Source organism: Ursus americanus, chromosome 12 (genome assembly GCF_024610735.1).
Source record: "Ursus americanus isolate L20-20 chromosome 12, mUrsAme1.1.p, whole genome shotgun sequence".
NCBI lineage: Eukaryota > Metazoa > Chordata > Mammalia > Carnivora > Ursidae > Ursus > Ursus americanus.
In genome coordinates, this window is record NC_142138.1 from 67246366 (window position 1) to 67265677 (window position 19312).

The window sequence follows — 19312 nt, forward strand, 5'->3', positions numbered from 1 at the left end:
GGGCCCAGGGATACATGGGCCAGTCATGAGGGTCAGCAAGCTCATCTGGGCCCATTTGGAGAATGGAAGATGTTGGCCAAGAAAACCAGCTGGACAGATATGGGAGCAGTTTGCTTTTGTGTCAGATTTCTTCTTGGGGGCTTGGAGGAGAAAGTAGACTTGTAGCTTTTTTTTTTGCCTTTGTCCAGTTTCAGACATTCCTGTTGTTTTCCTTCACTCTTTCATCGCTGTGGACTAAAGCTCTTCCGGAGGACTTTTAGCCTGGTTTGAGAGAATCCTAGTGTGTCATCTTATCTTCCTCTGTCTGCTCTCTTCTTTGTGTCTCTCTGTAAGGCTTTCCATCCTCACACATCCCGGTGTATGAAAATGGAAAGATGTGGATGCTTTCCTGAGAGATGCTGTTCTCTGTGTGGAATGACAAGTTCAAAAGATTCTTTTCTGCTCCCCACCCTCACTGTCATCATTTATCAGTTACGTGGGCCATGGTTTTATAACAGCACAGTCTTAAAATGTTCCTTCTAAGTTTAATTTCTCTCCTTTTGGCCTTTTAAGGATGTGAATTGGCTTTAAGCAGTAGACCTTTTAGTATGATCATGTGAGCCTCTTTGTAAGCCTGCTACACCCTCCCACCCACAGGTCTGGAGACTTGTCTGTTTCCCTTTCCCCTAGAACCTTAAAATACATTTTTAAGAAGTGATTGCACTGTAACTTATTCATATAACCCTTACCACCACCTCCCCTCCTTGGGCGGACTTTCTTACAAGAATTTACTAGCTATTTCCAAAAAGAGGTCTGGATCTCTATTTTTAAAGCATAAATCCTGTCTTAACTCTGGAGGAGAACTGATTTGGCCCGAGTTTTCTCAGACATGGGAGATTTTATCCTTAGGTTAGTTTTGCAGATTTTTGCTAGGGAACTCTGGGGTCCCAGACAGCATAGTGATTAAAACTGGTTCAGTACTGACTCCTACCTACTAGCCATGTAAACTTGATAAGTCAGCCATATGGCCCTCAACTTCTTCATCTTTAACATGAAGGGATTAGAGTAGATAATTTCTAAGGGCTGTTTGGATGCTACTCATATGTAATAGTATTAGCTAATATGTATAGATCACTTATGCATCAGGCATTGTTTTAAGTGTATTCCCCCCTAATGTAATAGGTTTATTGAGATACAATTTGCATACCATATAATTTGCTCTTGGAAGTGTACAATTCAGGGGTTTTCAGTGTGTTCACAGATATGTGTAACCATCACCACAATCAATTTTAGAACATTTTTATCACTCTAGAAAAAACCTTGTACCATCAGTAGTCACATTACCTTGGTCCCTAATTCTCCCCCAGCACCAGGGAACTACTCATCTACTTTCTGTCTCTATAGATTTGCCTGTTCTGGACATTTCATATAAATGGAAACATATGTGATCATTTGGAATTGGCTCCTTTCACCTAATGTTTTTCAAAGTTCGTTCATGTTATAGGAGGTATCAGTGCTTCACTCCTTTCATGGCTGAATAATATTCCATTGTAGATTTACCACATTTTCCCCTACTTTCTAAAAATTGAAGTATGATTAACATACAATGTATTATTAGTTTCAGGTGTAAAACATTGGTTCAACAATCCTATGCATTACTCAGTGCTCACCACATTTTTTCTATTTTAATGTTTTTTTCTTATGTTAGTCACCATACAGCACATCCCTGTTTCTGATGTAAAGTTTGATGATTCATTAGTTGCATATAACACCCAGTGCACCATGCAATACGTGCCCTTCTTACTACCCACCACCAGCCTATCCTATTCCCCCACCCCCCTCCCCTCTGAAACCCTCAGTTTGTTTCTCAGAGTCCATAGTCTCTCATGCTTCATTCCCCCTTCTGATTACCCCCCCCCTTTCTTTATCCCTTTCTTCCCCTACCGATCTTCCTAGTTCTTATGTTCCATAGATGAGAGAAATCATATGATAATTGTCTTTCTCTGCTTGGTGTATTTCACTTAGCATTATCTCCTCCAGTCCCATCCATGTTGCAGCAAATGTTGAGAACTCGTTCTTTCTGATAGCTGAGTAATATTCCATTCTATACCTGGACCAGAACTTCTTAATCCAGTCATCTGTTGAAGGGCATCTCGGTTGCTTCCACGATTTAGCTGTTGTGGACAATGCTGCTATGAACATTGGGGTGCATATGGCCCTTCTCTTCACTACATCTGTATCTTTGGGGTAAATACCCAGTAGTGCAATGGCTGGGTCATAGGGTAGCTCAATTTTTAACTTTTTAAGGGACCTCCTCCACACTGTTTTCCAGAGTGGCTGTACCAACTTGCATTCCCACCAACAATGTAGGAGGGATCCCCTTTCTCCACATCCTCTCCAGCAATTCTTGTTTCTTGCCTTGTCAGTTTTTGCCATTCTCACTGGCGTAAGGTGGTATCTTAGTGTGGTTTTGATTTGAATTTCCCTGATGGCTAATGATTTTGAACATTTTTTCATGTGTCTGTTAGCCATTTGTATGTCATCATTGGAAAAGTGTCTGTTCATAACTTCTGCCCATTTTATGATTTGTTTATTTGTTCCTCACGTATTGAGTTTGAGAAGTTCTTTGTAGATCTTGGATACCAGTCTTTTATTTGTAGCATCATTTGCAAATATATTCTCCCATTCCATGGGCTGCCTCTTAGTTTTTTTTTTGACTGTTTCCTTGGCTGTGCAGAAGCTTTTTATCTTGATGAAGTCCTACAAGTTCATTTTATCTTTTGTTTCTCTTGCCTTTGGAGATGTGTCATGAAAAAGGTTGCTTTGGCCGATGTCGTAGAAGTTGCTGCCTATGTTCTCCTCTAGGATTTTGATGGATTCATGTCTCACATCGAGGTCTTTCATCCATTTGGAGTTTATCTTTGTGTATGGTGTGAGAGAGTGGTCAAGTTTCATTCTTTTGCATGTAGCTGTCCAATTTTCCCAGCACCATTTATTGAAGAGACTGTCTTTTTTCCACTGGTTGTTTTTTCCTGCTTTATTAAAGATTAGTTGCCCAGAGAGCTGAGGGTCCATTTCTGGGTTCTCTATTCTGTTCCATTGGTCTCTGTGTCTGTTTTTGTGACACCACCATGCTGTCTTTGTGATCACAGCTTTGTAGTATAGCTCGAAATCCGGCATTGTGATGCCCCCAGCTTTGTTTATCCTTTTCAACAGTTCCTTGGAGATTCTGGGCCTTTTCGGTTCCACAGAAATTTAAGGACTATTTGTTCCAGTTCCTTGAAAAATGTCATCGGTATTTTGATCGGGATAGCATTGAAAGTGTAGATTGCTCTGGGTAGCATGGACATTTTAACTATGTTAATTCTTCCAATCCATGAGCATGGAATATTTTTCCATCTTTTTGTGTCTTCCTCAATGTCTTTCAAGAGTGATTTGTAGTTTCTAGAATATAGATCCTTTACGTCTCGGTCAAGTTAATTCCAAGGTAACGTATGGTTTTTGGTGCTATTGTAAATGGGATGGATTCCCTAATTTCTCTTTTTTCAGTCTCATTGTCTGTGTATAGAAATGCAACTGATTTCTGAGCATTGATTTTGTATCCCGCCACATTACTGAATTGCTCTATAACTTCTAATAGTTTGGGAGTGTATTCTTTTGGGTTTTCCATATAGAGTATCATGTCATCTGCAAAGAGAGACATTTTGACTTCTTCTCTGCCGATTTGGATACCTTTTATCCCTTTTTGTTGTCTGATTGCTGTTGCAAGGACTTCTAGTACTATGTTGAATAATAGTGGCGAGAGTGGGCATCCTTGTCGTGTTCCTGATCTTAAGGGAAAGGCTTCCAGGTTTTCTCCATTGAGAATGATATTCGCTGTAGGCTTTTCATAGATAGTTTTCATGAGATTGAGGAATGTACCCTCTATCCCTACACTCTGAAGGGTTTTAATCAGAAAAGGATGCTGTATTTTGTCAAATGCTTTTTCTGCATCAATTGAGAGGATCAAAGGGTTCTTGACTCTTTTCTTGTTGATATGATCTATCACACTGATCGATTTGCGAATGTTGAACCACCCTTGCATCCCAGGGATGATTCCCACTTGTTCATGATGGATAATCCTTTTAATGTACTGTTGGATCCTATTAGCTAGGATCTTGTCGAGAATGTTGGCATCCATATTCGTCAGGGATATCGGTCTATAATTCTCCTTTTTGATGGGGTCTTTGCCTGGTTTGGGGATCAAGATAATACTGGCCTCATAGAATGAGTTTGGTAGTTTTCCTTCTGTTTCTATTTTCAGTGTAATGTTCTGACACATATTGTGTCCGATAAGACAAAGCAATAAGAGAACTGCTCAAAAGATTTGAAGAAGAAATGATTCACCAAAGAAGATACACAAATGGTCAAAAAGCACTTGAAAAGATGCTCCCTTAAACCACTTAAAAGCATAAAGTTGAACAAAAATCAAAATGGCTGCATTAATGTCTCTGCAAGGCTCAATTGTGAACTAGGTAGCCTTTTTCTTCTCTTCTGCAAACCTCTGCTCCTCCTTTCGTAGCCTTTTGTTTCAGGAACCTGGTACCACCTGAAAGACATGATGAAGGAGCTGCGAGCACCCACATAATTTCTGTCAAACTGGCTAGATCCTATATTTCCCTATAACCGCCCCCCCCCCCCGCCTCTTCCTCCAAGGGGACTAGGCTAACAGTTTGTTTTTGTTTTTGTTGTTGTTGTTTTAAATAATGATTTTTTATTATGTTAGTCACCATACAGTATATCCTTAGTTTTTGATGTAGTGTTTCATGAGGCTCCCAGTTTATGGGGGCCTTAGCCTTCTGTAGCCTCCTTTGCCCGGGACAGCAATGAAGCTGTTGTTCCTCATTTTTCCAAACTCTGTGTTCGTCTTATATTTTGGCCGTGTAGCACAGAGGTCAGTTTTGCACAGCACACTCAGTCATCAGGAAGATAAATGAGTAAGACAGTGAGTTACCATTACACATCCATCCCCGTGCCTACAATTACGAAGGCTCTAAACATATGTGATGCGGATGTAAAGTACCTAGAAGTTTCTTACACTTGTGGGAATGAAAAATGGTCCAACCACTTAGAAAAGCCGAACCACTGATAGACATTTACCAATCACATGAACAGCCATTCCTCTCCTAAGTATTTACACAATATGTCCACACAACAAATGCACATGAATATTCCTCACAGCTTTATTCACAATGGCTAAACCCTGGAAACGACATAGATGTCCATTAATAGGTGAAGGTACAGACAGAATATATCCATACAGAGGAATACTACTACCAATGAAAATGCCTGAAGTGGTGATGCATGTAGTAATAGGGATTGATTTTCGAATCCTTAGGCTGCACAAAGGAATGTAGGCATGAAAGAGTTCCATTTACATAAAGTTGTTAAAAATGTAAGCCCACCTATGATGCCAGTGGTTGTCTGGGGCTGAGGATGGAAGCAGTGATGGGCTTCAATGGTACCACCCAAGGGAAGTTGTGACCTAGAGGAAATACCCTGTGTCCTGAATGGAGCAGTAGTTTCCATTGTATGTCCCTCTGTGAAAATGTGTTTAACTGTACAGTTAAGTTTTTTTTGTTTTTTGTTTTTTTTGTTGTTGTGAAAGCACTCACACTGCATCCTCTTCTTTTTACTCCTCCAAAGGAGGACAAGAAGGAGCATCAGTGGCAATTGGCAGTTGTGGAAACATCTAAAGCTAGCCTCTGGCTCAGGAGAGAACCTTGTGCCTCCTCCTCGTGGTTTCGGGTACTCTACACGTTCAGAGGAACTTCTCTAGTAACAAACTATAGAAATGATCCCTGAAAGTATAGTCTCAATTGTATACTTTCAAGTGATGCAGTCTACTGTACCTAAATTATACCTCAGTAACAGGTAACAGTAACAGGTAATCCGTTTCTCCATACTAGCAGTGGACATTTAGAAAATGAAATTTTAAAAAACGGAAATGAAATTTGACAAACACAATAGAGATTCATGTCCGCCATCATTAAATGCATGAGAACACATATAACAAAGACCCCTGAAAACTACTGCTGAGATAAATTAATGGAAATCTAAATAAATAGAAAAACATATATCACATTCATAGATTAGAAGACTCAATATTGTTGGAATATCAAATCAGCATTATTCTGCTTCATACTGGACATTCTAAGCTGAACTGCAAACCCAAACTTCCAATGTTTCCCCATAACCTGTCTTAAATACCAGGGATTTTTTTCCTGCTTTGTCAAAGATTAGCTGACCATATAGTTGAGGGTCCATTTCTGGGGTCTCTATTCTGTTCCATTGATCTATGTGTTTGTTTTTGTGCCAGTACCATACCGTCTAGATGACTACAGCTTTGTAATGCAGCTTTAAGTCTGGAATCGTGATGCCTCCAGCCTTGTTGTTTTTTCTCAGGATTGCTTTGGCTGTTCAGGGTCTTTTGTGGTTCCATACAAATTTGAGGAGTGTTTCTTCTAGCAATGTGAGAGATGCTGGTGGTATTTAAATAGGGATTGCATTAAATATGTAGATTGTTTTGGGTAGTATAGACGTTTTAACAATATTTGGTTTTCCAATCCATGAGCATGGGATGTTTTTCCATTTCTTTGTGTCCTCCTCCGTTTCTTTGCTAAGTGTTCTGTAGTTTTCAGAGCTCTTTCTTCTCTTTGGTTAGGTTTATTCCTGGGTATCTTATGGGTTTTGGTGCAATTGTAAATGGGATCGATTCCTTGATTTCTCTTTCTGCTGCTTCATTATTGGTGTATAGAAATGCAACAGACTCCTATGTGTTGATTTTGAATCCTGCAACTTACTGAATTGGTGTATCTGTTGTAGCAGTGATGTGGATGGAGCTAGAGTGTATGATGCTAAGAGAAATACGTCAGTCAGAGAAGACAAATACTGTATGATTTCACTTACATATGGAATTTAAGAAACAAAACAGATGAACATAGGAAGGAAGGAAAGAGAGGTAAACCATAAAACGGACTCTGAACTATAGAGATGGTGGCTGGAGGGGAGGTGGGCAGGGAGATGGGTGAAATGGGTGATGGGCATTAAGGAGGGCACTTGCTGTGATGAGCACTGGGTGTTTGTCGTATGTAAGTGATGAATCACTAAATTCTACTCCTGAAACTAATATTATACCCTGTGTTAACTAGCTGGAATTTAAGTAAAAACTTGCATTAAAAAAAAAATAAAGCCTTTGCTGAATCTCACACGGCAGTATCATTATGCAGTATGGTTGGAGACTAGAATGGGGTGGGGAGATGATGAGCTTTCAGAAGTGGTTGATCCAATCCCATGTCTTCTCCCTTGAATGCTCAGTGCCACCTGGCCACACCCATTGCACCTTGATCTCAGCCAAGTCCAGCCACTAAGTTGAAGAGCTTGATGCTGTCAATGCAAAATAGATGAACCTTTAAGAATTTCTAAAAAACCAAGGAAGAGAGTTCTATTTGAGCCCAAATTAAGACAGCTGCCTGGGATGGGGCGCCTGGGTGGCTCAGTCATTAAGCGTCTGCCTTCGGCTCAGGGCGTGATCCTGGAGTCCTGGGATGGAGCCCCACATGGGGCTTCTCCACTGGGAGCCTGCTTCTTCCTCTCCCACTCCCGCTGCTTGTGTTCCCTCTCTCACTGGCTGTCTCTCTTTGTCAAATAAATAGATAAAATCTTAAAAAAAAAAAAAAAAAAAAAGACAGCCGCCTGGGATAGGCAGTCTTCACAAAGAAGGGAGTGGTCTGGCAAAGGAACATTTGGTGTAGGGTTGTATACATTTTTACATGAAAAGTTACAAACTGTCAGACAAAAGACATTGTAGAAAGACACTGCAGTTCCAGATCTTAAGTTTCTAGTATATGAAGGGTGGTATGACTTCAATCTTATGAGAACCAGGGAAGTGTCTTCCTTTTTCTTATCTTTTCCGGAATGCTCCTTTTGGGTTATTTTCTTTAAGAAAGCAGAGGTACAATGTGTGCTTGGGGCAGAAATAGAGCCCATGCTTCGAGTTTTTGTAGATTCATTTTGACCTTGGTAAATGTGAAAGCATAGCTTCCTTGGGAGCCAGGAGCAGGACCCACAAACAGTAGAAGTTGAAAATTTCCTGTATTAGTGCTACAGTGACCTCCTAAGTCTCTGGCTCATAAGATCTAGATGGGAACGTGTGCTGAAGAAGTGAGGAGGTGCTTCAGGGCATCCTTTTCCCCTGCCTCCCTGTTTCTCTCTTCTCAACCTCAGCTTCTATGTCACGGAACACCAGTGCACACATCCACTGTGATATCATCCATCACTGACCCATGCCCTGGAACTTCCCATGCGTGGTTAGAGGAATACAACCGCAGGTCAATGACATGAGGTCAACCCAAAGAAATCTATCCAACGCTGTTCCATCTTTTTAAAATTGTTTTTATATTTTTTAAAAATTTAATTTTAGTTAACTTACAATGTGACATGAGGTTCAGGTGTATAATATGGTGATTGAACATTTGTAGACATTGCCCAGTGCTCATGACCACAAGTGCACTTCTTGATCCCCATCACCTTCATCTATCCTCCGGCCCCACTCCCCTCTGGCTGCCACCAGTTTGTTCTCTATAGTCTGTTTCTTGGTTTGTCTCTCTCCCTTTTCTTTTTCCTTTGCTTATAGGTTTTGTTTCTTAAATGCCACATGTGAGTGAAATCATATGGTATTTATCTTTCTCTGACTGACTTATCTCACTTAGCATAATACACTCTGGCTCCATCCGTGTCCTTGCAAATGGCAAGATTTCATTCTTTTTTTATGGCTGAATGAAATTCCATGGTATATATACACCACATTGTCTTTACGCTCTTTCCATAATTTGGCTATGCTGCTGTACATAGGGGTGCATGTATTCCTGCAAATTAGTGTTTATGTCTTTTTGGGAGTAAATATCCAGGCATTAAATACGAGGGTAAACCAAATAAGCATAGCAAAATGGCAGTAAGGTTACAAATCTTTCCAAAATTGGTGTTCATTACATGTATGATGCATATTCCTAAGCATAAATTAACCATTTGACAATTTCAAAAGAAGTCTCGTGAGAGGCAAATGAAATCCATAAGTGACCTGAAATGTGGTGTTTAGTGACATGATAAAAACAACAAAGAAAGCAATTCACACAGAGAGGAGGCGTCTAGGACATAGGGATGTCAAGCATCAGTTTAATGACAAGGCAAAATGGTGTCCCAGTAAGGCAAAAGAAGTCTCCTAACATAGGAATACAGCCAGAAGAATAGTGAGTCAGGACAAAACATTTTGAAAAATTAATAATGTACTCACTTAGTTTTATACTCTGCCCCTCACCCTATATTTTTGAATGGATAGAGAAAAAAAGTTGAGAAGAACATCATGACAGTCTACGACTCTGTAATTGGCAGTGTTTGTGAATGTCTGTGAATATATGAATATATATGAATACAAATATGCCATTTCCCAGCTCTGTCCACTACAAAGGCCTAGAAATACCAGTTGCAATGAGAGCCTAAGGATACACGTTATGATCTGGGAGCATGGTTTCCCATGAAATGAACCACAGATTCTTAGAGAAATGGCTGAGGCCAGGCCAGAGGCAGCAAATCTTCAACATGAGACAGAAACACCTCATCATACAGATAGCAGGAAAGGTCTCAAAAGCTATGAGGGTTTTATTGAAAGGCTATGGAAGCCAACCTGAAGTCACTTTCACTGCTGAAAGAGAGGTTAAATGGAGCAATCATAAGACCATAATACGATGGTTTAAAACACTTGGATATGATTGCATCCTTGGTTTCATATTAACACAGAAAAAAAAAAAAGAGGAAAAGAAACTTATGGGTTACCATTAGAGATGCTAGAGGACCAGCTCCTTTAGCTGCAGTTTTCCCTACAAACTGTACCGCCAGGTAAATAGTATTTGGGGAAATTTCTCTTAATACAAGTGTTTATACAAGTCTTCTAGGACCCAAAACATGATGATGGAATATCATCACTGTGCTCCACAGAATCGATTGATGGATAGGCCTTGAACATGAGGGCGGCCAGCATCATTAGAACACCCGGATACGAGGTGCATCCTGATGGAAAAGCACACAGCACTTGAGAGGAAGTCTTGCCAATACGTCCAACCTCAGACTGATCAGTTTCTACATCTGCCAGCTCCAACACAGCAGTCAGAAACAAGGGGCTACCGAATATTTGGATGAGGTTAGAAGGACCTCTTTTGTCAGAGCTGCATTTTAATTATATTTCATTTTCAGCTCCCATAAATGTAAACTTAAAAACTGAAGAAATAGTGACTATTTTTCTATTAAACACAACTTTATTACTCTGGGCGAATTCTGTTTCCCTTAATGTGAAGCATTAAGCGGCAAGATGCAAGCTTATTTTTGATTGTTGTGCGCTTATACTTTTTACTTTTCACTGTTCCAGCTAGAAAATCTTAAATTCCATGTGGGGCTTGCATTTTCTCTCTAATAGCACTGTTCCATAATCTACCACGAACTGAGAGGACGTATGGTGGATTGTGTTATAGTCTATCTGGCTATAAATGCAGTCTGTGGGAATGCTCCAGAACAAACACCTCAGTATTTCCAAGAATGGGTAACAAAAAAGGAGAGAGCAAGACCTGGAGAGAGAGAGAGAGAGAGAGAGAGAGAGAGAGAGAAGCAGGTTGAGAGCCAGAGGGAGAGAGAGGGAGGGAGGAGGAAGGAAAGGGAGAAACTGAGGAGAAATCTACACATTGCTAGGAGGCTTCAAGACAGGTCCTACTGATCACAGTTTGTGCATTTTGTTTGGATCCTGATCTAGAGAAAACAACTTAAAGACAACAATGGGGAATGTGAACACTGTGTATTTTATGAAAGTACATATTGTAAATTTATTGATGAATACTTCGAAGGTTACAATGATAATCCTTTCAAAAACTGTTCTCATTTAGGGAACATACAGATAAAACTGCAAATGAAATATGATGTCTGGCTTTTCCTTTAAATAATATAGGAAAAAGTAAGTGGGTGGGATTGTAGTAAAACAAGTTCAGCCATAAATTGATAATTGTTGAGACTGGCTGATGAGGATGGGGATGTTCTGTTATACAATTCTGTCTACTTGTGTGTACTCCCGACATTCTGCATCTAGAAAAGAGTGATGAAGAGTACAAGTCCACTGAGGATAATGGCAGCAGAACCTCTCAACACATACTTTAAAGGGTTAGGGATTAACCGAGAGAGTCAGTAACACCACTCATAACCCTGCCCCCAAACAGCCAGGGGCCAGCCAATACTGCGGACTCGGGATGGTTAGTATTTAGCCAGGTCTGGGAGCCAGACACAGCAGAGGGATTAGCACAGACCATGCACTTAGAGCAGAAGACTTCAGGGAGGGCAACTCAGCAGGGAACATAGGGGCATTATGGCAGAAAGAGAGCGCGAATGGCTCAGAATATGCCTGAGGCCTGCGGACTACAGCTTCAGCTACTTGGATCTGAAGGAAAGGGGCTGCACGGTGTAGAGGATCAGAGGTGGCAGCTGGGGGAGGCACAGTCGTCGGTGCAAAGGGGCAGACCTGGAAGAAGGTAACGTCCTTTGGAGGCTTGTGGTAAAGAGAAAGAATGAAGCCACTGATAGAAATGAAAGGACCTATTGGAAGAAAACAGGATCCCAGAAGCAGAAGACACACCGCGCCTCTCCCCAGACCTTTACATCTATTAGAATGATTACACCAAAGAGAGGATCCAGACCTCCGAAGTCCACGAAGCTACTCATAGCACTCATTTGTTCCTACGTGGAACTTCTGTTTCTCGTTCCACCAAACCCAGGCGTGTTAAAAAGAAAATGATAGAGCAGACCGGTATTCCAAGGTGACAGAAGAAAATAAAACAAACAGAAATAGAGAGTCAAACATTTCAGCTCACTGACGTTACCCCTTAAAATCAATCACAAAACATAGGGAAACTGTAAAATGACATCCTGACCTGAATTAAGTGTACCTAACAAAGCATTTGTAGACATGACAAAGGTAAAAGTTCGCTTAACACACACACGACTCCAAAGAGAAGTGGGCAAGAAATAAGAAATGAGAATCTAGAATTGGCAGAAGTAGGAAAAAACTGAAGAAAAATACTCTGGAAAAGAGGCTGGTCAACAAGATTCATCAGGGCAACAGTTGTGCAGAAGGATAGTGGACACTGAATACAGAAAAGAAAGCAGCCAAGAGAACAGAAATGAATAAAAGATACTGAGAAAGGATCAGAGAGAAAGTCATGGATGCCTGGGGGAGACAGAAGCAGAGGAGCCAACACTAAAACCTATCCTCACAGAACTAAAAGATTTTAAAGAAGAAGAAGAAAACTCCTCTGAAGCTACGGACCGGTCCCCCCAACCACCAAAAAAGACCAATTTATATCCAATGGAAAGAAAATCAATTTACATTCTCTATCCCAATCAAACATGCAAAGCAAGGCAATATATATTTTTCTTTTAAAAATTTTAATTTAAATTCCATTTAATTAGCATATACTGTATCATTAGATTCAGAGGTAAAATTCAGTGATTCACGGTGCCTGGGTGGCTCAGTCAGTTAAGCGTCTGCCTTTGGCTCAGGTCATGATCCCAGGGTCCTGGGATCAAGTCCCATATCAGGTTCCCTTCTCAGCAGGGAGTCTGCTTCTCCCTGGCCCTCTCCCCCTCCCGCCTGCTTGTGTTCTCTCTCTCTCATGCTTTCTCTCTTTCAAAGAGATAAATGTTTTTTAAAAAGAATTCGATGATTCGTCAGTTGCATATGACACCCAGGGCTCATGACATCAGATGCCCTCCTTAATGCCCATCACCCAGGTACCCCATCCCCCCATCCACCTCCCTTCCAGCAATCCTCAGTTTGTATTCTGTAGTTGAGTCTTTTATGCTTTGTCTCCTTCTCTCCTTTTCCTCTTATTTTTCCTTGCCTTTCCCTATGTTCCTCTGTTTTGCTTCTTAAATACCATCTAAGAGTGAAAATACATGGTATTTGTCTTTTCGTGACTGACTTACTTCACTTAGGATAATACCTTCTGGTTCCAACCAGGTCTTTGCAAATGGCAAGATTTCATTTTCCTGGTGGCTGAGTAGTATTCCATTGTATATACCACATCTTCTTTATACATTCATATGTCGATGGACTTCTGGACTCTTTCTGTAGTTTGGCTATTGTGTACATTGTTCCTATAAACATCGGGGTGCAGGTGTCCCTTCAAAACAGTATGTTCGTATCCTTTGGAAAAATACCTAGCAGTGCAATTGCTGGTTCATAGGGGAGCTCTATTTTTAACTTTCTAATTTGTTTAAAAGATTTCATTTATTTGCCAGAGAGAGAGAGACCACAAGTAAGGGGAGTAGCAGGCAGAAGGTGCAGCAGGTGTCCTGCTGAGAAGGGTAATCAATGTGGGACTTATTCCCAGGACCCTGGAATCATGACCTGAGCCAAAGGCAGACACTTAACCACCTGAGCCACCCAGGCATTCTTATTTTTAACTTTTGGAGGAAACGTCATAGTGTTTTCCAGAGTGACCGTACCAGTTTGCATTCCCAGAAGGAACGTGATAGGGTTTCCCTTTTCCGCATCCTTGCCAACATGTGTTGTTTTCTGAGTCATTAATTTTAGCCCTTCTGACCACTGTGAGGTGGTATCTGGCTGCGGTTTTGATTCGTATTTCCCTGATAGGGCAATATACTTAAAAAACTCAGTAAAAACTCACCGTGCAAGTACTTTCTATTCAGCCATGATGTCCGTGTGTGCAGGTAGTAGAAAAAGAGTATTCAATACACAACACTCAGGGAGTCCTGATTCCATCACTAGGAGTCTTTGAAGGTGAACTTCACCCAACGAGAGATGACTGGGAAATTTTGGCTTTCGAACAGCTGGTCACTGTTGAATAGACTCAATTGTAGATGTAAAACAAAAATCTGGGAGTGGAGCAGGTGGGAAAAATAGGAATAAGCAGCATCTGTTTCACTGGGTGGAAACAATAGTATACGAAGAGTCAGGTTAAGACGGAGGTAAAGAGAAAATAGAATAATGTCAAACGTTTGAGGTTGAGGGGTCACTTACAACTTAGAAACTGAATGTGAAAAGTTTGACAAGCTAATACGGAACCAAAGATGTCCAAAAACTTTTGGTGCACTATTCAGCCCTACCTCTACAACCTTCTTAAACACCACACTCACATATAGGCACACATGAGAAGAAAAGAAAGCAAATACCACAGAACGACAAACAGATGAAATTTCTCCCCCATAAGTTAACTATAGCCTAAAAGAGATGGAGACTCAGTGTTAAATATGGTGAGGAGAACCAAGACGATTTACTTTACTGTATACCCTGATACATCAAATCAACCATGATAGTAGGGATTAGAGCACCAGATGCAAAAAACACACGAGTCGAATCGTTGAACGCTACATCAAAAACTAAAGATGTACTATATATTGGCTCTTTGAACATATTAATTAAATAAAATTCACAAGTGCACAATGATTGTCAAAACAAATACTTTAATGATATAGAATGGGGAGGAAATATTCTTTTCCACAGCACAATGCCAGCAAATACACATTGTATAGGAAGGATAAAGTTAGATAGAATTCTTCCAATGTACAAACACAGATACGGTTATGATGCACCACAGGGATCATTACAGATGGCAAAATTTTAGAAAAAGACTTTAGAGAAGAAGATCTTCATACATTCTCAGAGAACCCCTTGCCAAAATGCTAATTTTAGAAGAAAATCATGTGTCCTGCTATGAACAGATCTGATAGGCCCTCCATAGCAAAGTAACCAATGAAGCTGTCACAAGAATGGTGATGGGCAAACTTGGACCCTCTTGGTCTCCGGGTGGGCTGAGCTGGGACACACACAGCGTTAACTATGGAGTGTCCTGGCCAGAGGGTTAGGCTGAATTTAGTCAGGAGGAAATGATCAGACAACTTCAGGATGTAGACCCTTAAGCCAAGACATCTGACTGTCCCCTACAAACAAGGAAATGTCAGCACCAGCAGACACAGCCATCTAAGGGTGAGGAGATGTTTTGGGTTCAAAAGGACTAAAAAAAAAAAAAAAAAAGGAACACATTCTTTTTAGTCCTTTGGAACCGAAAATATCTCTTCTCGCTTGTGTCCTCTCTTCTATGTGGTGACACTGACTGTTTGAAGAAAGTCCAGTCATCTTGTTCAATGATCTACATTCTCAAGTTGTCTGGTAACTTCCTCATGCTCAAATTCAGGCTAAACCTTACCAGCAAGAACACTGCATAGTTAATGCTGTCTGCTCCTAGCGCAGCCCATCTGGTGGCCCAGAATGTCCAGTTTGACTTGTGGTCTTTCTCCATGGTGCTCCTGACTCAGGTTCTCTGCAGGGTGGAATTGAGAGCAGCAAGACTTAAGGTCTGTCAAAACTGTGTCATCTAGTCAGGCATTGGTCTCCTGAGGGATTTCTCACAACTGGAGCTGAAGGCTAGAATCTCTCTCATCAAAGCAGTCTTTTGCAGTCAAAATCACAGAGAATGGCTTGTGATTGTGATGTTGATTCTCAGCAAAGGATCCCACCTGTGCTGTGTTTGGGCTTTAAGTTGATTTGCTGTTCTAGATTTCTTTTCATCAAATGGAAAATGATGGGGTTTTGTGATGGGGTTTATGATGGGGTTTTCTTCACATGAGGAATCTCTTAGTTTCTGAAGTACTTGGTATCTGAGAGAGAAAGAGAGAGAAATCAAATGTGAGTCTTGGTCAGATGGCTGAGCCTGGAGGGGTGGCTACCTGGTAACAGATGCCAGGAGCAAGCTGAACCCCTGTCCAGAAGGAGCCTAAAGGGGGAGCCGCAGGCAGCCTGAGGGGGAGAGTGAGAGCCACAGGTCAGAAGTAATACCTCGCTAAACTGAGCGTCAGCCTGTGTTGCAGGATCCAGGGACCCCTGTGCTCCCCCACCCCCCAGCAGGAGCCTGGTGATATCCCAGCTCAAGGCTGCTGTGAGCTTTGGCCAGATCCCAACTACCCCTTCTTCAGTAGCCACTTCACTCTTGAGCCCCCTTCAACAGAAGCCCAAGTGATGGCTTTCTCACGCCTCCCAGAGAGGGATGCACCTAGCACCCAGCACACACATTCAGAAACAGACTGCTGTAGGAAGGAGGGGACCCTTGGCCGACAAACACACCCCCTTCTCACCCTTGTCCCAGTCTTCTGAGGAGGAGGCCAGGCTATGGAATGAGTTCTAGAATCAGAGCCAACAGGAGCCTCAGCCTATCTCCAAGTTCCTTTCTGCCATGTGCAGATGAGGACCTCCTAAAGCCATGTGACCTGTGTCTAAAAACCCTGGCCTGAAACCCTGGCTCAGGCCCTGTGCAAACATGTGGGGGAAGGGAGAGGAAAGCCTCTGATCTGGAGGTGTGGGCAAGCAGTAGACATTCTTGGTCACTTGGCTGGAGAGGAACAAGCCCAAAGGGGCAGAGGAAAGAGCTCAAGGAGGAGAAACTCAAAGGGGAATTCACAAAAAGAGAGCAGGGGTGTTACCATGGCCCTAGTCATTTTCACTCAGGGACGCCAACATTTTCTGAAGGTAATCTCACACAGGATAGCCCTTGGGGCATTTCTAGGACTATTCTCAATGCAGAGACTCACCAAACTCTGAAGTGAAAATGAAAAGGCATTCGTTTTAGCTCTCTAGATTCTCATCCCTTCTTTTCCAAAGTTTCCCTAAAGAAAGAGTCTCTCAGTGTTTACCCTGGTATAAAGAAGGACCTGCAAATGGGTTAACATAGGAGAATGAGACCTAAGGTTCTTTACTGAGATGTTGTATAAGGACAAAATTTGATTAAAATGTTCTCTTTCAATCTGCAGTGAACCTGCAGGGGGCTGTGAAATCCACTCAGTGACTAGTGAACTGTGGATTTCATTGTCATAAGAGTAGAGCACTAAATTCTTTGACCTTTGATCAGGGAAGAGATTATGTTTTGGACTCTGGGTATCTATGTAATATTTATTTTTTTCTTCTTTTTTTTTTCTTTTTTTCTTTCATTCTTTATTTTACTTGTTTATTATTCTGTTTCGTTAGCCAGTGTATGGTACATCATTAGTTTTTGAGGTTGTGTCCAATGATTTATCAGTGACGTATAAACCCAGTGCACATCACAACACGTGCCTTCTACATTATAGGGGCTGAGGAGAAACCTAACTCCAGGCAGTCCGGTGTGCCACTCCCAGCTGTGACAGGTTCTCATTTAGTTTTTCTCATGGAGGCTCTTTCTCCTCAGCTTTACACTTCTTATTCACATGGAGAAGTTGAGGGTTACGTGTCCTCCTAGGTCAGATTCCCTGAACGACCCAGGAGGAGAGTCCTTTTGCAAGTGACTCATTAAGACAGTGCTCCTGGGAGGATGAGGCCTCAGAGTTGGGCAAGCAGGGAAGGAAGGCAAAGAAGCCGAGAAAGTGTGTGATTTCCGGCAAAGTTCGCGTGTTTGGCGACATGTGTAACTGACACTGCTCTGCCGAGGAGGGCCATGAGGCCTGCTTCCCCGTGGCCATGAGTGGAGGGGAGAGGGGATCTCAGGACGGCCCCAGCAGGAACACAGCAGAGTTCAGATGCAACCAGGTGATGGAGATGGCAGGGCTGGCAGAGTGGCAGTCCCTAGGGAAACAGACGGAAGCCCAGACAGAGGTAGCACCAGCTGTGGGAGTGACCAAACGAGGAAGACAAGGCAGTTTGAGTGTGTCGGGGGGGGTGCAGCTATCATCTGAAGGACAGCAATAGGAATCCCTGTTTCTAAGAGCCACAGGGCGTATGATTACCTCAGTTCCCTAAGCCAGAGGGACATGGAATTTGCATGCGAGTCTCCACCGGCCTAACTGCAGTTTTCTCTTGGGAATCTTCTCTTCCATGACACCGAGGGCTTTCCTGTGGCCAAAGACTTGACACTCACACTGGCTGTCCCTCGAGGCCTCAGCGGCATCGCCCTCCAGCTTGGGAGGGTTCTTCACGCAGAGGGAAGCATCCAAACCCAGCTCTGGATGGAAAAGCACATCAGCAGGATTTGTTGTTATTCATGATCTTTCTGATCCTCCACCCACACTGACCTCAAAGGACGACATCGGACAGAAGGAGCAAGGCCATCCGAGTATTCAGAGGGGAGGGGAAGCCAATGGACACGCTTTGATTATTTCCCGTTTTGTTCATCTCTCTCACACTACCTGCATGGATAAGAATGCCAGAAGGCCAAAGTGCTTGCAGTTGACAAAAGTGAAATCAGAGAAGCAGAATTGGTAAAAACAGAGTTCCGGAGAAGAAAAGACAAAGGCAGGGAAATCAGGCTGGAAAGAGGCTGTGCTATTGGTGGGAAGAGACTGTAGACATCAGCTAAAATCAAAGTTGAAGGGAAGCCTTTGGGGAGCAACCAGGGAAGAGAAAGCTGGGGAGTTGACACAACATGCGTCAACACCTGGTGCACTTCATACGTGTACACTCTGGATAATACACACACGGATTATACATCGTGTATGTGACCTGAGATACAAATGTGTGTGTCTGTATGTACGTATGTACCTAATTCAGTAAATGATTAAATAGGGATCTGGGGGACACGGAACCTAATATTCTAACCTCCCTTCTGGTCAGTTGAAATTGGAAAAAATACACAAATCCAAGGACAATGAGAAAGGGGGTGGAAGAAACAGGTGACTGTTCAACACCACGGAGGGATTACAGGGGGGAGCAGGTGGGAACAAAACAGAGTAACGCCATCTGCCATGGCGTGACAGTTTGTATTCGCCCCCAGTTCATAGAGGTGAATCACAATCCCCAATGTGATGGTTTTGTGGGGTGAGCATCTGGTCGGCATCCCCCCTAGAAGGGATCCGTGCCCTATAAAGGAGACCCCACAAAGCTCCCTCACTCCTGGAAGGATAAGGGAGTCAGGCGGCCACCTCCAAACCAGGAAGGCAGCATCACCAGGCCCCATATGTGCACCTGTTTGATTGTGGTTCTACCGCACCTACAGAACTGTGAGATCACAACTTCTGTTGTTGACAAGTCAGCCTGTCTGTGGCATTTTTTTCTCAGAGCTGGAATGCACAAAGAACCCGGCATGGAGCCTGGTTTCCCTCTTAGTCCTCTGTGGAAGTTGAGTCACAGAGAGAGGAACTGAGCCAGCGGGGTGAGTCGGGGCCACGACAGTGGGCGCCATGGAGAAGTGACAGGCTCAAGGGAGAAGACAGTAAGTACGTCAAGTTCTAAGGCCCTTCTCGGGGCTGTGCTTCCCCAAACATTCCCTGAGCTCTTTCT

The 19312-nt window shown here is 42.4% G+C and overlaps 1 protein-coding gene and 1 non-coding gene across 2 annotated transcripts in view; one reads left to right on the forward strand and one right to left on the reverse strand.

The window, feature by feature from the left end:
- Positions 1-19312, forward strand: part of LOC123803675 (notch homolog 2 N-terminal-like protein A) — a gene marked incomplete at its 5' end in the record, with an annotated part of 142237 nt that overhangs the window by 84960 nt on the left and 37965 nt on the right. Inside the window, 1 exon segment of the mRNA XM_087865733.1 lies at positions 17923-19244. Within this exon segment, the coding sequence (XP_087721859.1) occupies positions 17923-18081 (159 nt within the window).
- On the reverse strand, positions 5625-5835 carry LOC148109210 (small nucleolar RNA U3). Its single transcript, XR_015726426.1, has one exon. It is a non-coding gene; the product is annotated as a small nucleolar RNA U3 (small nucleolar RNA).